The 24147-nt window shown below is 40.5% G+C and overlaps 1 protein-coding gene and 1 long non-coding RNA gene across 2 annotated transcripts; one reads left to right on the top strand and one right to left on the bottom strand.

Moving 5' to 3' along the window:
* The first annotated feature begins 1867 nt into the window (after window positions 1-1867).
* Window positions 1868-6374, top strand: LOC139721059 (uncharacterized). Its single transcript, XR_011710204.1, has 2 exons — window positions 1868-2861; window positions 5726-6374. It is a non-coding gene; the product is annotated as an uncharacterized lncRNA (long non-coding RNA).
* A 5780-nt stretch (window positions 6375-12154) lies between these two features.
* LOC139721076 (uncharacterized) lies at window positions 12155-21544 on the bottom strand. The gene is made up of 6 exons (XM_071632405.1): window positions 21470-21544; window positions 19753-19910; window positions 19091-19305; window positions 18523-18725; window positions 16285-16572; window positions 12155-15346 (listed from the first exon to the last, which is right to left on the bottom strand). The coding sequence occupies exons 1-6, from the start codon at window positions 21542-21544 to the stop codon at window positions 12155-12157; spliced, it is 4131 nt and encodes a 1376-aa protein (XP_071488506.1).
* Window positions 21545-24147: the final 2603 nt, after the last annotated feature.

Raw genomic sequence — 24147 nt, 5'->3', positions numbered from 1 at the left:
CCATGATGGATCCTAGTTTTGCCATCTTCACTGCGAAGGAGTATTCGACAAAGGACAGTGATGATGGAACTGAAATTGGATTTTTCTACTTTCTCTTTTCTCTGTTTTTGTTTTTTGGTGAGATATCGTCTTGATAACTTTATTCCTTTCCTTGATAACTTTATTGAAATTTACGTATATGCATTACTCTGTTGATAATCTATCTCTATTTTTTTTTTCTGGGAGAAAGTATCTTCGACTTTAATTTTGCAGTATAGTATGGGCAGTATATAGATCTTCATTTAATGATCGCAAAACTCACAAATCATTTTACTCCAGTCATCTTGTTTCGAATCGCGACGCTCTCATTGGAGGAAAAGGGGAAAGAGATTGGATACCACCAGAGGTGATTTATTTTATCGTTTGCTCATTATTTTGTAGACTTGACCGGCGCATTGATTTGATGAAGATCCGTTTATATTAGAAGACACCAACATGTTAACACTTAACGTCTAGACATCAACCATGTCAACCTGTTCTCTTCCACCACCAGTGCATCCTCATCACTTCTCCATCTAAATCCTCCTCCAATCACCGGAGCGGCTATTTCTCTTGCCCGAGGCAGAGAGCAGTCTCTATAGATCACCCCGACATCCTGTATCCATCTGACTTCCTCGAGTTGGCAGCATCAGCGATTTTGACGTAAATAATAATTTTCTAGGCCTTATTCATTGTTCCATGTTGACATAGTATTGAAACAGAATTAAAGCAAAAGTTATCTTTTGCCACATCTTTTTGCGTTTTCAGTTTTATATGCAATATTGTGTCGAAAATAAAGAGAGCGTACGTAATATTGTACATAATTATGTATATTCTATATCAAATGAAATATGTATAGGCCTATTCTGATAGGAGTTTGCTGATGCCAATCTCCAAAGGTGTGTCACAGCGGAATTGAAAATGGTGTCATTTTCACTGCAAAATTAAACGTTCCCATTATTTGTTTTATCTGCAGCAAGCAATAAAAACCTGGTCATAAGCAAAGCTCCTATACAATGATCCCGATTAAGCTTTCGTGACTGACATGAAAAAACACGCCTGAGAGTACGATGCATATGCCCTCCAAACCTCCTTCTAAATCTAATGGGGATAATGTCAGAAGTTTTTGAAGTTATGATTTTCAAAGAAAAGTGATGCAACTGTGCGTTTTGCTGGCGACCACAAATAGATAATCTGAGGTGACGTTTCATGTACTGACAACTTGTTTGCTTTGTTGTGTACAAGAATAAAATTACAATCCTTGAAATAAACCCTAGAGGCCTAACTGACCAAACTGCTATACAAATATCATTTGACGCAAAGGATCGCTTCTGCCTTATGATATCGTTTCTGTAATCATATCCGTTGCCTACTGTATGAAACTTCATGCTCCCTTTATCAACTTGAAGCTTCCTAGTGCTCACATATATTTTAGCTTCTTTTCTTAATCTCACTGTAGCCCGGTTTAGTGTTCACAGAATTCATGTTAATTGTTATGAAGTATATGTCTATATGCCAGGGACAATCCGTTGTCAGACAATAAGATGTTCAAAGTAATTTTTAACCTGGTGTGAAACGTTCATGCTTCTTGTGTGTGTCCGTGCAATTTAATTGACGCTATTAAGATTATAGATTGATTTTCTCTGATCAGACAAGTAATCAGCATCTGTTTCGAGGTATCACCCCTCTCAGTCTGATTTCCGTCCTCCGGCACTGTATAGATGTTAAGTTAATTCTTGCTTCTCCATTTGAAAACAGTGGCGGATTCAGAGGGGCGCCTCCTTTTGTGTGTGTGTGTTGAAACAAAAGAAATAAAAAGAACTAGACTTAGAATTTGTCAACACTGACAAATTAGGTGATCCGATTTATTCGGAAATAAATGTTGTGACTACTGACCCTAATTTACCGAGAAAAGACATTGTCTGATGAATCACTTACTTTATGAGAAATATATGTGCTTGACATGTACTAAAATTTCCAGAAAAAATGTACTCCCATAGAGATAATACCTCATTTGCACAACCAAAATGGCGTCAGACCAAATCGTCGTTATTTTATGAGATGATACATCTATCGAGGTCCATGTGTGTGTGGAAAATATTTACATTTGACCTTTGATTCCACTTTACACAGCCAAGATGGCATCTGAGCAAAAAGTTATTTTATGAAATGATTCTTGCAACATGTTCCTTACGTGTGCAAAATGTGGGAAAGATAGGACGTGCATTTATCAAGATACACGATTAGACATTTTTGACCTTTGACCATAATTTACCTACCCAAGATGGTGTCTGATCAAGTAGTTGTTATTTCATGGAATTATGTTCGTGACATGAACTAAACATGTGGAGAATGTGTGGTTGATAGCCATTGTTGTTGTTGATTTATTGCACAGAAAGTGGAAGAAAGAAAGAAAAATAAAGAGCCCTCGGAATAACGAACTTTCGGATATCGAGCTGATCGTAAATTTGAACTGTAGTTAATGGTTAGGAAATACACTCGGCTTGCCATAGTTTGAGCGTTTGTGCGTGACAACGTCTTCAGCCCACAGAACTCCTTGTAAGACTGATGTTCTGTGCTTCCGCCTATGTACCTACCAAACTGCGTGCGCTCTATACACGTACACACATGTTCTCCGATCCCTATACCGTGTACGTGTATACAGTACGCGTGTTTACAGTGGTACGATGTGCTACAGTACTTTGTATGCAATCACGACGTACGTAAAGCTATGGTGTGATGGTAACTGTAAACTTTCTACGACTACTCTACGTCTAATTTCTTCCTAGCCTAAGACACGACCTTTGTTTGACACTGAGTTTTCAGCTCGAGTACCATACCAGGTAGGTGCACAGGCATGTCTAAACACAGACTGTCCCCCTTACTCGATTCTTGGTATCTGGCCCCACCGTATGCACCACATGCAGGCCCCCGCAGCTATTAAAGTAAAATCAAGGGAGATACCTCCCTGAATGTACGTTGTAGTGCGTATGAGGCTGTTGGTCGCAAGCAAGGTTTCTAACGTAGTTACGTAGAATTTAATGTTAGACCATGTTACCTGAATCTATGGGCAAGGTGAGATTTGTAAGAAGCCTAAGTTCCATTCAATTCCAAAGAGATAGTGATTTAGGGGTAGTAGTAGAACTAGACAGAAAGATCCGTCTGTCCGGAGGACTCTTTTATATTTTGCCATTAACGCTGTCCCCCGTAGACAGACGGAAGGTTGCAGTACCCATTGCTGTGTGGATGTTCTTAACGGAGAATTTTCAACGTAAAACACAGCCTGTCGCGTCGTCACATTCAAACTGCAGAAACATACACTATGAATCTATTAGCCAATCACATGCGAGGTAGTTTCTACGTGTTTGTTTTACTAAAACACGTACCTCGCATGTGATTGGCTTAGCAATTGTTACAGATTCAAAATGGCGACTTACTGCTCGCGAACGGCGATGTTGCGATATCGATAAAATTTCTGCATTATAACCGAGGTTATGTGAGTATTTCGATTGCACAATGTGAGAAATTTATCCCAAATATTGCTGCATAATGTGTCATGTCATGTCATACTTGTTTGAATGTAAAAAAGCTGTCTGAAATTTGGTTTATCGTAACGTTTGATCTGTGCGCGACTGCTCCACACAGGAGCCGCAATCATTGACTTCGGTCTGTATACGGAGGGGATCCGTGAAGCCAGACGCAGTCTCCGCGGAACATTCCCCGACGGACAGATACAGACCGATCTTTCGGTCAATAGTAGAACGTACGTCAGTAGGTCCATGGGCGAAATACGGACGCCATTTCTTAGCTAACAGATCGATAGAGGGCGTATTTATGTGGTGTAATAGCAGTGATTTCTGTGCATGATATGAATACAGAGCTACCAAGTCTCACGCATTGTGAGTGAGACTCAAGCATTTAGGGGTCGTCTCACGATCTCACGCATGGCACCCATTTTTCTCACGTATGGGGCAAAGTCTGGAATTAGGGTCCATAATAAGGAGCATGGTTCAAAGGATTAAAGTGATAGTTACAATTGAAGGTAGACATAAGGTCTAGGCCTATATTTTCCTTTTGTCTTTCAAAATAAGTAAAAGAAAAGATGGTCGCTTTATTATGCACCTGATCGTGCCATTAAGACTAGAACGGTCTAAGAGCTAAAAATTGAACTTGGCATCCCTGTGAATAGATGCTCTGTACATAGATGCACTGCACACACTCCATTATGGTGGAGGGAAATTTATCTTGTACACTGCCACTTGACAAGGGATGCCAAGTTCAAACAATTTTTATGAGTGAGATTTTCATAACTTGGTATCTCGGCGTGCGAATGTGCGCGCGAGTGAGGGTGTGGGAGGGTTTTTCCTTCCTGTGGCCTCCCACGGTAGGGAGCTTTTTCAATTTTTTGCTCTTAATGGTGCGGTCAGGTGCACACTTCAGTGATTATTTTTTTTCTTATTTTGACAGACAAAAGGGAAATATACCCTCAATTGCAACTATCACTTAAATCTTTTGAGCTATGCTCATTATTATAGGTCCAAGTTGCAGACTTCGCCCTATGCGTGAGAAAAATGGGTGTCATGCATGAGATTGTGAGATGGCCCCTAAATTCTAGAGTCTCGCGCAGCATGCGTGACGTGATCAACCTAATATGATGAGCTCAGTCATAGACTCTTTCATGGACTCCTTAGGGTTAGAGGATGACGTGGCGCAGATAATCAGAATGATTTAAAAGTGGTAATAAAATACGAAAAACAACATTTCTCCCTTTCATTTTTCCTTTTTTTTAGGGGGCATACAGGGGAAGAGACTACATTGTACTTAGGTACGAGTTCTTAATTGTCAGAAATGTATCTTTATTGGAATTGGGATAATTACCGTACCTAAGATTCTTTAGGAAATTTGCAAACTCCGTTCCAGTCTTGAACTTCCCCTTTAATGGATAATTAGGGCAGTTTCAGGGTGGTACACAATTTCTTGGTTTTTTTTTTTTTTTTTTTTTTTTTGGGGGGGGGGGCAATTGCCTGATTAGGCTAGGTAATTTTGATACTTGCAAAACACTTGCCCGAAAATAGATATCATTTGCCCGAATTTTCTTACTGTAAAACAAATTTTTGCGTGCACTTTAATTTCGCGAGCGCCAAGAATCGCGAAATTAAAATGCACGCGAAAGTCCTTGTTTACACTACATGCATTGAACGCCAGTGGCACTTCGCGAAAATTTCATGCCACGAAAAAGGCTGTCGGTTCCAATTCGCGAAAAATTCGTGCCGCCAATATATCATGTTTTACAGTATTTAAATATTATTAATAATTATGAAACAAGGTTTTATTCTTTTCTGTTTCTGTCCTAATATCCTTCAAAATGTTTGACATTATTTAAAGAGTTTTGGACTAGTATTTTTGTTAGGTATCCTATCAAAACTGCACAAATTTTCAGGTAATTTTTCATTGTTTCATGCGAATATTGTCAAGTCAGAAAGGCATGAGTTGCAATACTGTTACTTCATGTGTTTCAGTAGCAAACATTGTAGAAGTTTGGGCCATTCATCATGCGATACATTAGAGACAGTCTGTCAAAACCAAATATGCTGGAATGTTAATTATTTATGATTGTTATGATATTCAAAGATTACTTATGTTTGCATGTTATATTAGAAAAGATATATATTTTATTGCATAATAACATTTTTGTTTTTTGTTTCAGAATTCCTAATCATCATTTGGATCTGTGGAGGATTTGGTTTTTCTTTTTGTGGACGGAGCAAAGTGGTCATTTTCCTGGTATAGTGTTTGGGTAATTCACTTTAGCGGGCTAAATTACTGTGCAATGCCAATTATCTTTAACACTTCAGGTACAAATGTTGTTTTTTGGAAAGAGTTGGGATTTGGTAGTCTGCTGTGGAGATAGCAGTATTTTTTTTTTTAGATGATGATCTGATTTTGATGTGAAATGCTTTTTCCTTAGACCCCAGATTGTGTATACTTGGGACTCATCTTCAAGAGGCTAATGTATGAAGGACACAAGTGCAGTTTTGGACTGGGGTACATGTGTTAAAAGACTGAATAAAGCACACAGTGACATCATATTAGGGGTACAGATTTCGATCTGTGTGCAGCAGTTGGATGTTATTTCATCAGTCATCATCCTAGTGCCAAACTGCAGTAAGGTCTACATGGTAGCTTTAAAATACAGGCAATATGTGACGTAACACTGCGCAATATGTAGTATTCCTGTGAAGGAATATGTCTGCCATTGGTGTTTATGATAACTGGCATTGCACTATAGTATATCCCACTAAAGTAAATACTTGCGTATTGTTGGTAGTGACTAAAGGTTATGCAGGATGTACAATTATTCACTTTAGGAGAATAAGTTATTGCAGTTTTTTTTTTTTGGACAAGAATCAGGCTTGTGTAGTCTATTGTGAGGATACCAGTATCTTCAATAGACTAATAGTGCAGTTTTACCTTGGGTTCATGAGAGATGGAACAGAGCACTGAATGACTTCATTTGAGTTGTACGTGATTGCCTATTGTAGGTTTTTGTCGAGCCCATTGGAGGTGAGGGGCGGGACTAAGGGATTGTGTGCAGTGTCTGTCCCTCCTTTATCCGCTCGTCTGTCGTCTGTCTGTAACGCTACAAAAACTGGAATATCTGTACTGAGGGCTTCAATTTTAATCAAATTTGGAGGGTACTGTGGTTATGCAAAGTTACACATTTTACCAAACAGCATGGTCACCTTAAGATCAAAGGTCACAGGCAGGGGTCAGTGAACTTTAAGGGCGGAAGTCAAGTTTTTTTATGGCGTGTTTCGATGATGGCTCATAACTTTTGATGGATATGTCTGTTTGCAACCAATCTTAGGTAGTAAATGTTTCCTTGGGAGATGAAGGTAACCACAAGGTCGGAGGTCACAGGCAGGGGTCAATGAACTCTTAGGAGCCAAAAAGTTGTTTAGGGTGCATTTTGATAATTTCTCATAACTTCTGACGGGCATGTCTGTTTGGATCCAAATTTAGGTGGTATATTGTCAAGTCAGAAAGGCATGAGTTGCAATACTATTACTTCATGTGTTTCAGTAGCAAACAGTGTAGAAGTTTGGGCCATTCAACATGCGATACATTAGAGACAGTCTATGTCAAAACCAAGAATACTGGAATGTTAATTATTCATGATTGTTATGATATTCAAACGTTACTTATGTTTGCATGTTATATTAGAAAAGATATATATTTTATTGAATAATAGCATTTTTGTTTTTTGTTTCAGAATTCCTCATCATCATTTGGATCTGTGGAGGATTCGGGTTTTTTTTTTTTTGTGGACAGAGCAAAGTGGTATAGTGTTTGGGTAATTCACTTTAGCGGGCTAAATTATTGTGCATTGCCGATTACCCTTAACACTTTAGGTACAAATGTTATTTTTTGGCAGGAGTTGGAATTGAGCAGTCTACTGTGGAGATAGCAGTATTTCTTTTATGAAAATGAACTGATATTGATATAAAATGCTTTTTCCTTAGACGCCAGACTGAGTATACTTGGGACTCATCTTTAGCAGGCTAATGTACCAAGGACACATGTGCAGTTTTGCACTGGGGTGTTAAAAGACTGAATAAACCACACAGGGGTGCAGATTGTGATCTGTGTGCAGCAGTTGGATGTTATTTCATCAGTCATCATCCTAGTGCCAAACTGCAGTAAGGTCTACATGGTAGCTTTAAAATACAGGCAATATGTGACGTAACACTGCGCAATATGTAGTATTCCTGTGAAGGAATATGTCTGCCATTGGCAAATGATTATCTAATATTTTGAAAGTGACTGCTCAAAAATGATTATTTATTGTAAGTGACTGTAATTAAGTCAAGTTCAAAAGCATCTGGCAAATTTTAGCATTGAACAGGTCTCAAATTTAAACAATATGTTTTATAACTTGTCTTAGTGCTATACAGTGTATATCGACATAAGTGTTGTTTGTTGTGTGTTTGTAGTAGCGAAGTCCTGTAGGACTTGTGGGAGTGGTGTAAAAGTTTACTTTTTTCACAACTAAAGCCTTCAGTAGTCCTCACCAATTGATTTTTTATGCAAATACTTGAAATGAAAAGTTGTGAACAAACAAGTATCTTATACTTGAATAATTTAACAAATATCTGATTGAATAATAAATATACAGATTTAAACAGAGAATGAGAGAGAGAGAGAGAGAGAGAGAGAAGGAAAAAAAAAATCATCATAGGCCACAATAATAATATCAGCAACACACTTTAAACAATTTTAAGTCATTCAAGCTGCAAATAATAAACCCAAAGTTGGTGGACAATAATCTTTTTAATGGAAAAAAAAAATGTATCATGAATCTTTTGAAGTCAAATGAGAATACGGCAAGAATTACAATTTGTCGCAAATGCACAATTACTGAGTTATGAAGCATTGTATGTACAGAAATACATCTTCTCTTTTTTTTTTTCTGTGTCGTCTAATATTAACAGCTCATAATATGAGTTGTTCATTGGTTTTTTGAGGAAATCAAACTTCCAGATCAGTTGCTCTGTTTAAACAAGACCAGTTATTTCAGAATGTCATTGGCAATAAGTATGCATTCTATCACGGCAGAGGGAAAATTTGCTGAAGGAAGTCCTGGTAATAGAGTCAATTTCAACATTTTTCACTTTATAAAGATCAGGGGCCCGTTTCATAAAACTTGTCATCAGTGACAACTGCCACATTTCTATGACAAATTTGCTCTCAGCCTATCAGATGCAAGGATTTCAGTAGCTTGTCACATCTATGACAATTTGTCACTAATGACAAGTTTTATGAAACGGGCCCCTGGTATGATTACATAAGAAAAAAAAAATGAGATTGAATTTGCTACTCTCATTTTTTGTTGTTATCATTAGATCTCTTTCTATGGAACTTCCAGTGCTGAGCTTTATTCTTGTTTTATATACACACAATATTACAGCTAGCCACATCAAATTCCGTCAATACCAAATCAAAAATGCAATTGGTAAAGTTGATGCATACTTGCTGCTGCAAAACAACTTTTGCATTCATGAAGAACATGCTATGCTCTCTTCCTCCACTGATTTTGTCCAATGACTAGCATTGACACGTTTTTTCTAACAAACACACAGGCATTGATACATCACAGTACATGTAGATAATTCTCCTGCCTCCGTAACATAACTTAACATAAGAGTTAACAAAAAGAATATTATTACACGACACATCATTAAAGTACAACACTTATGCAGGAGGCACATTTCAGCATGTGAAATTCTGAAAACTAACACATCTCTACCTACAGCATCTTGCGTTCTTCCCACACTTATCAACTTTGGTTTAATACAATACATGAAAACATTCATTCCCTCAATATAGGAGGCGAGAAAACGGACAATCCCACACAAATAGCCCATTCGAATGCAGAGAATATAAGTCTTGTGAGCTGTCCACACTTTTCTGAGTTGTTCTTTTCAGAGTTAAGGCATCAAGTCATCAAGGACACAAATGACAAAGCAGTTGTCACATACCAGTCAGCTGCCCTTTTATCACACACACGCATACCTAATAAATATGTATATCATGACCATGTACATGTACATGACTTTGAGAAATGTCCATACACGCTGGTCATTACTTTGGATTCCAGTGAATCTGATTTCATTCTGGTTTCTTTCTTCTTTTTTTCTTAATCTAAAATAATGTGACAGTTATCATGCACATTCTCTTCAGAAAATCATCATAAATACACTTGCATGCAAACCCCTCACTTAACACTACACAGAACAAAGGGTGCGGAGTACTGATTGAAATAATTATTATGCAGTGTAAATATGAGTTCGGCATTTTTGCATTGAGGTTGTATTAGCTAGGGTGTGCATGTGTGTGTCATATCGTATACAAGCAAAGCATCATATAGATGTCTGTAATTTTGACTGAATTCACCTGTAATGCTTTTATAACTACTTTTAAATCATATTCTTTGAAAGAAATGAGGGCAAAAAATTAATCAGTACACTGGGGTACACCAGATAAGCAGTAAATATATTAACTGTAAATGCCTCCTTCTCTTCATATGAGGAAGACAATAAAAAAAAAAATCCATTAAATGGCACATATTTGACGAACAACACTAGGAGAGGAGGAACATTTTAGGAGGTGAAACAGCAACAAGTGAGACACCTCTCATCCTATAACATTTTGCACTCTTCTAAAATAAATTGTGGTTAAATGTGAAATTGCTCATTTCCTCTTTCAAAGGATTGAAAACAAAGATCACTCATCAGACAGTTATTCATATTTCAAATTAATTTTCTAAAAATTATTAAAAAAAAACAAGTACAAAAAATTAGTACACATAACTGGGAAGAATTGAAACACAGTATATGCCTGCATAACTGGATGTAAAACTAATTGGAAGTATATTGACATCTACAAATCATTCTGTACATGAATGACCAATACCTACTAAAAACATAGTATTTTATGAAAATGAGAAACAAGGTCAGCCCATCTTGCTGCATTAAAAAAGAATCAAATTATGTGGAAAATGAAAAGGAATCAACCCTTACAGAAGTCAAATATTCAAAGAATTCAAACTCATTTGTCACTCAAAAACTGTTTCCACATCCAAGAGATTGACTGCACGTATGTGACCATTTTTCAAGCTGTCACAGAATATGTACACAAAACTATAAAAGGAAATGTCTGTTCTACAGTGAGGTAGAGAATGTGAGTGCAAAGTAATTGCAAATCGTCTCTCTGAAATCAACTCCACAGCCGCCATCAAACTGGCAAAATATCACAAAGTTTAAGATTGCCATCTCAAATATCTCAAAGTTTTGCCAGTGTGATCAAAAACTTCTTGCGAAACTTCCCACTCTAACTAGGGAAATTTCCCGCACCCCTGCCAATCTTCTCAATCTCTGGACAGTGTGAAAGCTAGAAACTTAAACTTTGCAAAGTTTGTCATGTGACCAGTCCACCACATTTGCGGCAGTGCCTGCAAGGTGCTCAGTAATTGCAATGTACAGGTGTGCATAATTACTAGCTGTCAAACGGCACATTCTTTCCTCTTTCTTGCACATGCGCACCGGTGGCCCAAACTTTGAGAACTTCTAAATAAAGGTTGAGAAGTTTGGCTGCCATTGTGGACGGACGACCAAAGATTGCAAAGACTTTGTGACCTTAAGCTTTGCAATTTTTTGCTAGTGTGACTGCAGCTTATGAGTATTAAGATTTAAAATTTAAATTGCATATTTATATCTTATGCATAAAACGTGCTCGACATTAGCAGTGACCTAGCGGCCTAGGGCCGCAAAAAATTGATGCCTGGCCAACAAATTTCCAAAAAGATTATCTCTTTGTGGCCTAATTTTGGCAGCTAAAATTGAAAATCTATTTTTATTTTTCCTTTTATTTCAAGCCCTACATTTCCCTTTTTTGGCCACCAATTCAAATATTTCTGTGCCCAGAGTGGACCACCACCGGAGGAAAAAAAAAAAAAATAGTGTTGAGTCCTGCCAAAAATATCAACAAGTAGTAGCTTTCAAACACAAGTGTGCAATCTACACATATGGGTATTAAAGTGAAAGGGACTTTTCCTACAGTTTTATGTGAGAAATGTATATGCTCCTGCAATTCATAAATTTGATCTCTCCCAATCTCTCTCTCTCTCTCTCTCTCTATCTCTCTATCTCTCTCTGTTGTCGATCAGTTTGATTATTTGAATATGAATGCAACATGAATGCTGGTAAAATCTGAATGATCTAAAATACAAATGCTTTTGGCACAAGACAAAAATCTGCAAAGATATCATACAAAAGAGTAAGAAATGGCAAAAGTACAGTTATTACCACTCAACATGCACAAGTACTGAACATCTAGTCCCTCATGGAATGAATCAAAGAAACTTACACCAGAGAACATTATGCTTTTTCGGTCACCACAAACTAATTTGCATATTTGAGGCATGTCAGGTGATCATTGTATTGCTCTAAATATTGCAAACTATCTATGTATCAACGCTAAAAAAAAATAATGAAGGTCACGTTCTAAACCAATGAAAGACTGGTGAATTTTTTTCCCTAAAAGACACTCAATCTTCTGTGGATAGACTTGCTCGATTCTAATCAGGTGGCGGTATCCTTGCCTTGGCATGCATGCATCTGGTCAGGACGACGGGACCCGCGGTTCGTGGGCCTGGTCCCTTCCGATTCCGGGAGGGCACCTTTGGGGAGAGCTTCTTCTTCAGTGCTTCCTTGGCGTTGTATGTCACAGCAAAGAGTCGGTTCTGCTGCAGGTCTCTGTGCCTTCCGCTATAATCTTGCTCCGAGGTCCCCTTAGCTTCCTGACCAGCAACGGGGGAGGTACACACAGCCTCTTGTTTTGGTTTGCCACTTTCCTCACCCCTTTTCTCACCAGCAGCAGCCGGGTCACATTTTATCACTCCATTTGCTCTCTTCTTTGAGATTCCTGTCCTTGATGACACCTTCATGGCCAGCCCCCTCTGTGAAGCATGATCCTCCATCGTGATGCTCACAAATTCATCCTTGGGCTTGACTTCTTTGCCTCGACATGCTCTACTCCGCTTATTGCTTCGTTTACCACAGCCACTTCTCATCGAACTAGCTTCCCTGTTTCGAAACTTCAACCGCACTGATTTTCTTTTCACAGATTCCCCAGCACAGCTGTTCCTGGGTGAGCAATGAGCATTGCCTTTGGGCCCGTTTTTTACGGTGTTTCCTTTCTCCCCATCATCCGCTTCACAACCTAACGTCCAGGCTTTAGGCACATCACTCTCACTTTGCTCCATGCCTTTCTCACATTCTATTGCGGAATCCTTCACATTCAGCCACACACAGCTGTCTGAATCTGTGATACTGCTGACATCTTGACTGTCTTCCTCTGTACACACATCCCCACTGCCTGGAACTGCTCCATTACTCCCTTGGATGCAGCCCTCTTCTTTGCACTCTACGTCTTCCTTGCTCGCTATGGAATCAGTCTCTGTTTGTGGTTTCTTTAATTCTGCCGAGTCCATTGATTTACCTGCTTCAGACACTTCCGTCGTCCTAACACATCTTCCTTTGTCATGCTCTTGAGAAGGGTTATTTACACTGGAGCCCAATGAGCTTTGTGGTGCAGTCACAGCAGTATCATTCGTTTTTTGCATCCTACGCTTTTCTGGGACACTATTGTGAGTACTCCAACATTGCAGCCGTCTCCTGTTGCAATCTGATGAGGTAGAAAGATTACTAGGGCACACAGCAATTGTGATCTTTTTATACTTTCCCTGTCTCGGACCACAATTTTTCTGGCACGACTGAGTGTAACCTCCAGATTTAGCCATGCAGTGCTTGGCTCCCTGCTGACAGTTTCCAGAGATGCTGCCCGTAGGAGCGAAAGACTGAGTCTTTTTGTTTTTCTTGCTTACAAGAGTTTGCGGGCATGCCGTCGCGTGTGACTGCTTCTTGATTGAGCCTCTGCACGCTCTGCTCTCCCCTTCACCATGGTCACGTGAACCGAGTGCTGAAGCCATCTTGCATCTCTTCCCTGCACTCTCCTTCTGCACGACAAGAAGGCTCTTGCTGTTGTTATGTGATACTGCTTCTGTGCTTCTCGCCCCGAGACTCAAATGTGGAGTTCGATAGCGCTCTGTTTTGGCACTGTCAGTATCTCCCGCACTAACAGCTACCTCTACCGTGCCCTGTGTGCCTCGAGGCACCTGTATACGGCAATTGGAATGACCCTCAGTTTTTTGACACTTTTGCATCACAGACGCAGATCCAGTTTGGGGTAATTTATCACTGGAATTACCACTTACATGACCAGTTGGTCCGTCCTTCAGTGTTTCTGCAGCTAAAGACAATGATTTGCCTCCTCTACTCTCGTAGATCTCTCCATCTTTCCTCGATTTGATCAACTGGTCATTTTCCGTACCAACATGCTGTTGACATTCCCCAATCTTGGTGAGCACACAGTTACCCTTCACAACCAGGAATGTTGTGCCATTCCCTTTGATCTGCATTGCTTGTGCAGCATTGAGTTTGAACTTTCGCACCTGCTTGGCTGCCACGCGGTTATCCCCTTTCAACGCAACTAATGCTACTTGGTGCTGGCCATTATCCTCTCGTTTTTCCTCTCCCACAACTACTGCTGCCCCTGGGAACTTTTTTGGTGGGTCTCTCTGCACCTCACAAGAAGTTTGCAGGTCACCTGCGCTTTTGAGAAGCACAACCTTTTGCATGGTCTTTTCAATGTCACTTTGTTTGTAAAGTGGAGTTTTGTCACTGTGAGCCTCAAGCACTGGCAAGACACCCATCCGACATGTTTCTGCTTGCTCACCACTGGATACTTCCATTCGTTGGACACCATCATCTGTCGCCATTAACGTTTCATCGGTTGGAGAGCCATCACATCTTCTTGGCTCCTCTGTGATATCCACTTCCATCTCAAAAGAAGCATCATCCTCCGTCTCAGCTGCGCATTGGTCACCTTGCACTCTCTCCACTGTTCCCGTCACTTCAGAATCCACACAGGCAGGCTGCTGCGGCAGTTCTGCCTCTGCAGGATGGACAGACTGACTGGTGATCATCTCCGCTGGAAGCACATCTCTTGTTTCACCCACATCATCCACCTCACCCTGCTCTTGAAGGCAGGCTGGTGGCTTCTCAGTGGAAGAACTCTGGAGGGGATCAACACTTGCCTCTGGTCTTGGGAGCTTTGGCACCATATGTCTTACGGCCTTCAACACCAGTCCTTTCCTACACCCCTTGGCCAACTGCTTCCATCGCATCTTACCTTCCTGGACAGACAACAGCCTTCCAATCTGCTCATCGCACACCACAGGCTTCAAAAAGAGCTTCACTGCTCGTTCACGGCCCTTCAGTAAGAGCCACTCTGAGATAATCAGCCTGCTCTTCTGCGCGTGTTTGCGGAAAACAGGCTCCACTCTGGGCCAGTCCTCTGAGAGAGTCAGGGCTACAGTTCCTGGCACAAAGTAGTTAACACTCTGGATCAGCCACTGCTGCTGCCAGGAGTTCAGCCTGGCAGGACCTGTTGAGTGGTTTGGAGAGGAATAGTTCTCCTTGAGACTGGCAAAGTTCTTGGGGCCTGGGGCAATGTAGAATACTGCAAGCAGGCACAGCCTCTGCATGCGGACGTCATCCTCCAAAAGTTCGGACAGCAGTTGGAAGTGGGCCTCATTCCCCAGGTCGATGCTTGTGGCAGTGACAATGTCCTCACTGGGGTGCACCTCTGGTGCTCTCAAGGCACCGAGACAGAGAGATACCAGGACTGGAATGACCCCAACACCAACCTGAAGGTAGACAGAGAGAGAGAGAAAAGAACATAATCTTGCATGTTTCTGCAATAGTAATGTGACTAACTAAAGAAATGTCGAGGGAACGTGCAAATTATGCTGAATCGAGGGGAAGGTGCATTCCAATTGCTTTTGTTAAACATTTCAGCACTTTAGCGATGATTGGCAGATGAGGTTATCTGAGGTTTGGAAGGATTTTTTGTGGACGCTCCCAAGTAATCTGAAGAAAAATATAAGAAAAAATTGTTAGAAATATAGGGTTTCTCGATATTCGTTTCACCGCAAAAGTAATGTTGAGGGTATCATAAATCAACACAAATCAACCTGCATTTGGATTTCAGGGGCCCTTTAATATCAGCAGATATTGATAAGGCAAAGTGAAAATACAAGTATGTATCTTGTTGTGTGGATTCTGTCACCTGATAGAACTTTGCTGACAAAAACAAGGAGGAGCTCCATAACATTTGAATTACAGTTGATATTGATTGATAGCAAGAAAACCACAGGTCCTACTATCACCGAATGGTGCTTTTCTTTTTAATGGCACTCCATCAGAAGTAAAATATTTTGAAAAATCTGGGGGTTTTTTTCTCTCCAATCTTAAGATGAGGTAATCTTTACAAGGAAAAGTCCTTCCAAACAAACACTGAGAATCAAATCACTAATGTATCATTTTGTGGAATACATGAAATAAATGTGACCGACTGCCCTACATGATCATATCCCTGTTGACAATTATTAACATGCAACATGACAGCAAAAAATCACAGCTTTAGAAACCCCTTATTTCTCAGAGTTTTTGAAAAGAAAAGAAAAATCTGCAGCACTACAACTGCACTTACCCTTTACACACACACTCACACGCACACACACACATATACACACAAACAACAACAGCACATGAAATATAAAGTCAAACTGACTGCAATGGTCACCTTGTCAAAGGCCATCCTTGCCAGGTAATACAGGAAGAGGGGGTCATCGGTCAGCTTGTGTAGACTGTCCAAAGCCTCGGCAAACTGCAAGCTATTGTGGGCGCAGAGTTCCCACGTCAATTCCACCCACAGACTGGTGACCTTCTCCACGCCAGCAATGTCTGCATTCTCTTCTTCCCACAATCGCAGCAACAGCAATCTCGACACCAGGACGGCTGTACTCGGGCAGTATGACGCAAGGCCCTCGGCTACGGGGATCAGATGCTGAACACTGGGATATTGATTTACCTATCGAGTAGAGGACGGTCAAATACAGTTATCAACTTTCACGCTTAACAGACACGCTATTCATCAAAGCTGTTTGCAATGTTTTCCATTTCTTTAAAGATTGTCACAAATGTGAACGTGTCTGAAAATGTCTTTTTTTATCTTTTATCTAGTTTCTTGTAAACAAAAAATTTATACAGATATATAAATCAATCACTACCTGGTGTCCATTGCAAAACCTCCTACATTGACTTTAACAGAAAATTGCATTTTCTTTAACATATCTTTTCAATGAAATTATCTCCATAACAAAAAGAAAAAAAAAATGCCTTCACCTACAACAAGACTACTGCCAATAACCCCATTGCTTCCTAGATAAAATAACTCCTCAAAAACTTCCTATCTAATACACCTTATGCCAGCAAAGCAGCAGTCACACCTTGGTGGATAGCATTTAAGGGATATCGGATGAAAGACAAAATTTTAAATCTATTGATCTCTGTTTGCATGTGTTTCTCGTCCATTTCTAATTGGGCAAATATATTCCCTGTCTGGCGAGGTACTTCCAGTCTGGTGGAAAGTTTTGTGCATGAGCAAAACATGGAATAGACTCCACTGGACAAATTTGTCCTTTGATTATATGATTTTTGTTTGCGAGAAAATAAAGCCTTTTGTTTCCAACTTCCGTCTTCCTCTTCCTGTACTTGTCAGTTTGCATTGGCTTATGTCTTGATGACTAGACTTGGGGCCGGGATAGATTCTAGCTGACATGCTATGGGTAAATCGATGAACCACTCCCTACTCTTATTCGTGAGAGCATCAATCAGAGACAGAGAACATGTTCAACACTGGACAAGTCTCTCTTTGCAAAGTTTCTATCTATCAAACATTGGTTAAATCTATCCGACACGTGTAACTACTGCTAAAAGTGAAAACATAATTCTGGTAAGGGTTTGAGTACCCGTCTTGCACCATTTCATATTTCAGGGCTCCATACTAACTTTTATTTTTTGAGGCCCAAAGGCAAACATCCGACCTTTTTTGGTGGCCCGATCAGGTCACCAAATGCTTCATTTCTGAAATTTTGGTGGCCCGACGTGCGTTTTTGGTGGCCCCGGGCCACCGTTAGTGTCGAGCCCTGCATATTTGCTTGCAATATATCAAAAGAGGCTACCAACAAACTTTAGTGACTGAAGCATCAATCAGAGACGGAGAACATGTTAAACATTGGACAAGTCTCTCTTTGCAAAGTTTCTATCCATCAAACATTGGTTAAATCTTTCTGACAGGTGTTACTATGACTTAAAGTGAAAACATAGTTCTGGTAAGGGTTTGAGAACCCATCTTGCACCATTTCATATTTGCTTGCAATATATCGAAAGAGGCTACCACGAATCTTAAGTGACTGACGTGATTTGCCGGGATGATGAGTTGTTTTGGAGTATTTTGAGATCAAAAGTAAAAGTCGGTTTACCGACTTTTATTCCAGAAGGCTCCAGGTTAACTCTGTCTCAGGGACAACTCGGCCCTATTTCAGACAATTTATACGCAGTTCGTGATCGCTATATTCCATACATAGGTGCATGTTCATTTTGTATGCACACCAAAGAGGTTCTTTGATGCGCGTGTTGTATCAACTCCGTCCATAACTGCGACCAGCAAGACTGCATAGCACTCCCGTAGTACAACACTTTATTATCCAGAGGGACAACTCGGCCCCACAGTCAAAGCGAGGCTGAGTTGTCCCCGAGTCCGAGTTAGCCTGACCCTATCAGGTAAGCTCTGAGATGCAAACATTTTTGGTTAATATTTTGTATTTCCGTCGTTACCCAACGAATATCTTGTGATTACAGCGTTATTCCACACATTTCTTAGGCATACATGTACATTTTGGAGTGAAATTTAACAATTTTGCAGGCGTACCAGAACTATGTTTTGCCTTTAAATGATGGATTCCTAATGATAGCATACTTGCAAAGCAAGACCCTCTAAGTCGCCCTGGCTGTGACACAGCAGACACGTGACTTCACAAAAGATGGGATTGCGGCAGAGCTGGGGATGGGAGCTGCAGGCTCTGGCCAGGCAGAGAGCCGCCGCATGGTGGCCAGATTCCAGTAGGACCTTGACCCGCCGCTCCAGCAGGAAGTCCCCCTGCCTAGTGAGGCACTTGTCAACTGGCAAATGAAAAAAAAGAGAAAAAAAAAAGAGGGAGGAGTAGAAACAATCTGAGTTTCACAGAAACAATCCGAGTTCCACACTTCAAGCACATTAAAGCAACATTGTGTTTTATCATCCCCTCCTGACCCTTTCTACTGTTCATGCCTTGTCTTCAAAACTACACTTCAAGACCAAACTGTACTGACTTTCCATTTGTACTCACATGAGACATCTAAGCTAATTGAGCTTTCCCTTAAAATGAACTGAACCAATAAACAATCTCCTCTGAAGGACTCACAACAACTATGTTTTGTAATAATTTACGCACGCATATGCTATCTGCAGAAAGAATATTCCTACAGAATGAAACTACCACTGATACCTTGAATCTTGTCAAGAATGTTCTCGGCAGCAAGAATCTTGCAGATCGGCTCCTTGCCCAATGGATCCCTGGCTAGGAGGGCGACATTCAGGAAATTGTCTTGTGCCCAGGGCTTGAGGCTCTCGTGGAGGCTGGAAAACTTGCTTGCCACAACTTCCACAGTAAAGGCCGGTAGCTTCAGCCAGTCTTTGTCAAGAATGAGGCACACACAGCATCTGGACAAGGGATATGTCAGTGTGGAAATACAAACAGAACAAAGTCAAATCAACTGGATATCTTCACTGGTATGCTGCCTGCCACAAAAGATAATGAAGCACCTACTTTTTGTAACAACTTCCATTTACTTAGTGAAGAGATCTCAGATCAGTTCTCATCAGCAAAGTTGTCTTGAACTCACTTCAACAAAACACTTTTTGAGACAACACAAATGACAAACCTATCTAAACATTGTATCTGACACAAAGATTGAACTGAAAGATTAAACAGTGAACATGATTCAGTCAGACTGTCAAGACACCTAAACATTTTCATTCTCCTAAAATTTGCATCTACATTTATTGGTGAAGTTCTTGAACACATAAGTCAATTGTTATTAGCACAGCTTTGTCTGCTTGTTTGCCAAGTGTCCAAGAAGTTCTTTCACAGCACACAGATAGACTTACTCATAGAGTCTGCAGCAAACAGTAGACAAGAGCTCGTGACCTGCATGAAAGCATGCAATGGCTGCTTCTATGGTCTGGAGAATGCAGTAGAACCCAGCTAATGCCTGCAGGGGAGCAATGCTGGCAGCTCGCTGGTGCATATCAAAAGACTCTGTGACCTGGGAAAGCATAGGGTGGAAGAAGCTTGTGCATAAATACACTCCACAACAACATAAAATTTGTGCTAGAATGTAGACATTTTTAAAGTTTTGTAGCTGTGTAGAGGGGTCTAGCTCGGTCGGTGTATGGCGCATTGTCAGACACCGTGCTGCACATGACGTCTGGTTGGGCAAGTCTACACCAGACAATAATCAGTCAATGGACATCATACAAACAACAATTTGTGCAATTTTGTCCCTAGTTAATTTTTCACACGGACTGGAGAAAAAAATTCATAAAGCATGGTAAACAACATACCCCCCCCCCCCCCCATGGCAATTGGTGAGCTGGCCAGACTTATTGGATGATTAAAACCAACCAAATCCCAAATCAAACAAATGAAACAAAAGTCTGTACCACAAAAGTGTGTGTGACCATTCATCCGACATCCATATTACTGTAGCCCACTTACAAACCTGTATGTACTTCCTACCCACGTATAGGTCTAAAATTACAACAAGCCACCCAATTTAATGCAACAGCCGGCTACATGCAGAAAACAATGCTTTTGCTTGCAGTTGAATTTTGGCACGGGAGGTCCAACCTTTGGTTTGGGGCAGTAAATTGTTTAGACAACAACATTCTACTGTTACAGCTGATATTCAACTACCAAAACGAACGCATGTTTACACTCTATTAGATAGAATCTAGTTGTCTAAATAACTTGCTGAAGCAGTGGTGAAAAACGCAGATAAAAAATTTTGAAACTGGAACATGACCTCGGTGACTTTTTGGCAAGAGTTCCGTATGGTGTACCTCCGCTAAAATTGAAAAAATGAAAGAAGAGTGATATGCATTTAAGTAATATGATTAAATTTTACATTAGGTAGTTTTAGGGTGAGGGTTAGAGTTTAGGTAAAGAGTTATATGTATATTACGTGGCTTTAGGGGGAGGGTTAGAGTTACGGCTACATTGATCTCAGTGTCCGAGGGTAATGCGGACCCCAGTGGCCTAGGTTAGTGGGGGGTACATATCACTGCGGTTCGCACTGCCAAGTTGACATCATGTCTCGCTTAGTACACTGCATGCACCATGCCATTTATCCCAGTATCATAACAAATGATGACAAGCTAGTATAAATTAGCTGATCTGCTTGCTATTGCTTTCAACTGTGAAAAGCTTTTCCTCATTGGTCGGGTTGTTTTCCCACAATGCCTTCTAAAAATGACATTACCTTTCTTCATTAGCTTTCTTCCATTCATAAGCTTTATGTTAATAAATACCACATACTCTTCCGTTTGCTTCCGTGGCTCCTTGGAAAACAAAATGATAACTTTTCCTTGTAATTTGAATTTTCCAGCAGTTTGTGCCAGGAGTATACCTTCAAAGGAGTAATTTTGATCATACATGCATATCTTTTTTGATCTCTTGGCATATTTTCATAAATTCTCGAGCAACTTATCTGTGCTTTGATCCTAAATTTAACCAGTGTGAGTGTGTGCAACGTATGTGCGAGGATGCCTGAAGTGCATAGATCAATGTTCAACAATTGTTAGATTTCCGTAGCGAAGGACCTACCCGATAGTTCTGAGGTGCGCAGCGAGGTTGAGGGTAGAAACCAGTCTCAAGAGCGAGCTTGGAGTGACCACGCATGCTGTGCAGTCAGGAAAACGAGCAAGACACACAGCCAATGCAGTGCCATGGCTCAGCCAATCAGCAGCAAGACCTAGCAAGCGAGCAGCGGAGAGGAGAGAGCTCTACACTACTAGAGAGGCCAAGATATCTATCTCTGTCCTTGCTGCGATTGCACTGTGATAGTCGAGATGTCGACATTCTCTGAGCAATCGGGAGTGAGTGGCAGGCATTCACAGTGGGTTCTGGAGCCACATGAATTATTAACGCTCGGGATCTGCGCTTGTGCTGTGTTGACCAAGGCGCTGCTTAAACTGTGTACGTATCGTACAGCAGGTAAACCATGGCGTAGTGCGTACAGGAACTCTTTCTTATTTGAACTTTCTAGAGAAGCACTCGGAGAGGGCAGAACTCCACACAGCAGCTCATTTATTTTCACCCATGCAGGCATGCTGAAAATTGTCCAATTTTCCCAAAAGAAACCTTTTGTTCATGTCATCAGCATCCACCTTTAGAGTGCGTATGCAAACCTCTAATTCACTTCAAATAGGTCTAACACGTTAGAATCTACACACAGCTAGCAGCTTGATTCTTGAACCTGTTGGGCAAGGCCAAGTTCACTGACCTGTTGTCCCTTTTTGGCAAAATATTTTAAATTTTAAATCCTTCTAAATTTCATACAAATTCCCTGATCACTACCAAATCTAAATCATCTTTAAATGTTTATTCCTTGTTTCAGTATCGACTTTTCCTGTTACTGGTACAACTTTCATCAAAATGAAATCTGTTTAAAGGACAAGTTCACCTTCATAGACATGTGGGTTGAGTGAATGCAGCAATATTAGTAGAACACATCAGTGAGAGTTTGAGCAAAATTGGACAATCCGTTAAAAAGTTATGAATTTTTGAAGTTTCTGCTCAGTCACGGCTGGATGAAAAGACTACTATAGCTTGTGATGTCACATGAGTACAACGATATAAAGAAAGAATAAAGAAAATTCAACATATTTCCATTTTTCTCGCATAACAAAAGAACACTCGACTCCTCTCTTTCAAAAGGCAGGGGGAATAATATTACCCTTAACATACGTCAGTAGCAAGTCGAAGAAATGTGTACTTTATTCAAAAAGTAAAGTTTTGTGAAATTCTCTTTTTATTTTCCTTATATAGTTGTACGCATGTGACATCATACACTGCAGTAGTCTTCTCTTCCAGCAGTGACTGCGCAGATACTTAAAATATTCATAACTTTTGAACGGATTGTCCAATTTTTCTCAAACTTTCACTGATGTGTTCTACTAATATTGCTGCATTCTCTCAATCCTTATGTATATGAAGGTGAACTTGTCCTTTAACATGTTGACTGTTGGAACTCGTAACTCCTGTTAGTGTTAGTAATGCACTTGTCAATTGTAGTCCCGGCCCCTGGGTACCGGGGGATGGTCGGGACTTGCATCCCACTTCCAATTTTCGGATGTTACACCACCTGGCCAAGTCCCGGCCAAGTCTCCGACAGGTCGGGCAAAGCTGAAGTAGAAATCCCCGGCCAATTCCCCGACAGTCCGGGCAATATTTGTGCAGAAATCCCTGGCCAAGTCCCCGACAAGCCGGGCATATTTGCATAGAAATCCCCGGCCAAGTCCCGACCCTCAAGGCCCGGTCACACTGCCCAAAAGTCGCGTAAACGCATGAATCACGCAAGAAATTTGATTGTGCGTGCTTGTCAGATGAGAATTTTCGCTGATTTTCGCAATGAAAATCACCGATGAATTGCGCAAGAACTACGGACATATCACTCAAAAATCACTAAACCACGCACTTTCAGTGCAAAGGCACTCAAAGGCTCCAAATAGGGCGAATTCCTGGTTGTGCGCGACGACTGAGGTCCACGGAAAATCACTCATAATTTGCGCTTTATCACTAATGAATTGCGTATGAATCGCGCATAATTCGCACATTATGAACTTGATAGCGGCAACATTTTCGCAAACGATCACTGATATTCCATGCATATTTCGCGCATTGTTTGCGTAAGAACAACGCAAACTACGCAAATATTACTCTCTAAAAAAAAACGAGTGAAAATATTCGCTCTTGAAAGAGTGAATACAAAAGAGAGTGAATTTAGAGTGAAATTGGAGTGAATTTTGAGTGAAAATGTTTGTTTTCACTCTTTTTAGAGTGACGTCAGGGATCACTCCAAAATCTTCGAGTGATCCCTGAGATCACTCCAAAACGAGTGAAAATGAACATTTTCACCCAAAATTCACTCCAATTTCACTCTAAATTCACTCTTTTTTGTATTCACTCCTTCAAGAGTGAATATTTTTAAATTTTTTTACAGAGTAGGTAAACAGCGCAATACTGCGCGGCGTAAACTTTTACGCGAAGCCGAGTTTTGAGTCTTTGAGGCCCTGTCACATTGCCCCAAAGTCGCGTAAACGCATGAATCACGTAAGAAATTCGAGCCTTTTACGCGATACAGGCGCGATTTGCGCATTTCATGAGTTTGTCTGATGTGGAACCTTTCCACGATTCTGGGTTTTGAGCAACTCAAAAGTCGGCTTCGCGTAAAAGTATACGCAGTATTGTGCTGTTTTACGTAATTTTTGCGTAGTTTGCAT

Source organism: Diadema antillarum, unplaced genomic scaffold, assembly GCF_040938485.1.
Source record: "Diadema antillarum isolate AM-2024a unplaced genomic scaffold, OU_Dant_1.0 scf00000137, whole genome shotgun sequence".
Taxonomy (NCBI): Eukaryota; Metazoa; Echinodermata; class Echinoidea; order Diadematoida; family Diadematidae; genus Diadema; species Diadema antillarum.
This window is presented reverse-complemented; position numbering and strand designations above follow the sequence as displayed.

What these genes read in the sequence shown, in the direction of transcription:
- LOC139721076 (XM_071632405.1), bottom strand. Translation starts at nt 21,544, where the DNA reads ATGCGTGGTCACTCCAAGCTCGCTCTTGAGACTGGTTTCTACCCTCAA. An exon ending in GTTTGCTGCAGACTCTATGA is followed by an intron (nt 19,306 to 19,752) that starts GTAAGTCTATCT and finishes TCCCTTGTCCAG; the next exon opens with ATGCTGTGTGTGCCTCATTC. An exon ending in CATTCTTGACAAGATTCAAG is followed by an intron (nt 18,726 to 19,090) that starts GTATCAGTGGTA and finishes TTCATTTGCCAG; the next exon opens with TTGACAAGTGCCTCACTAGG.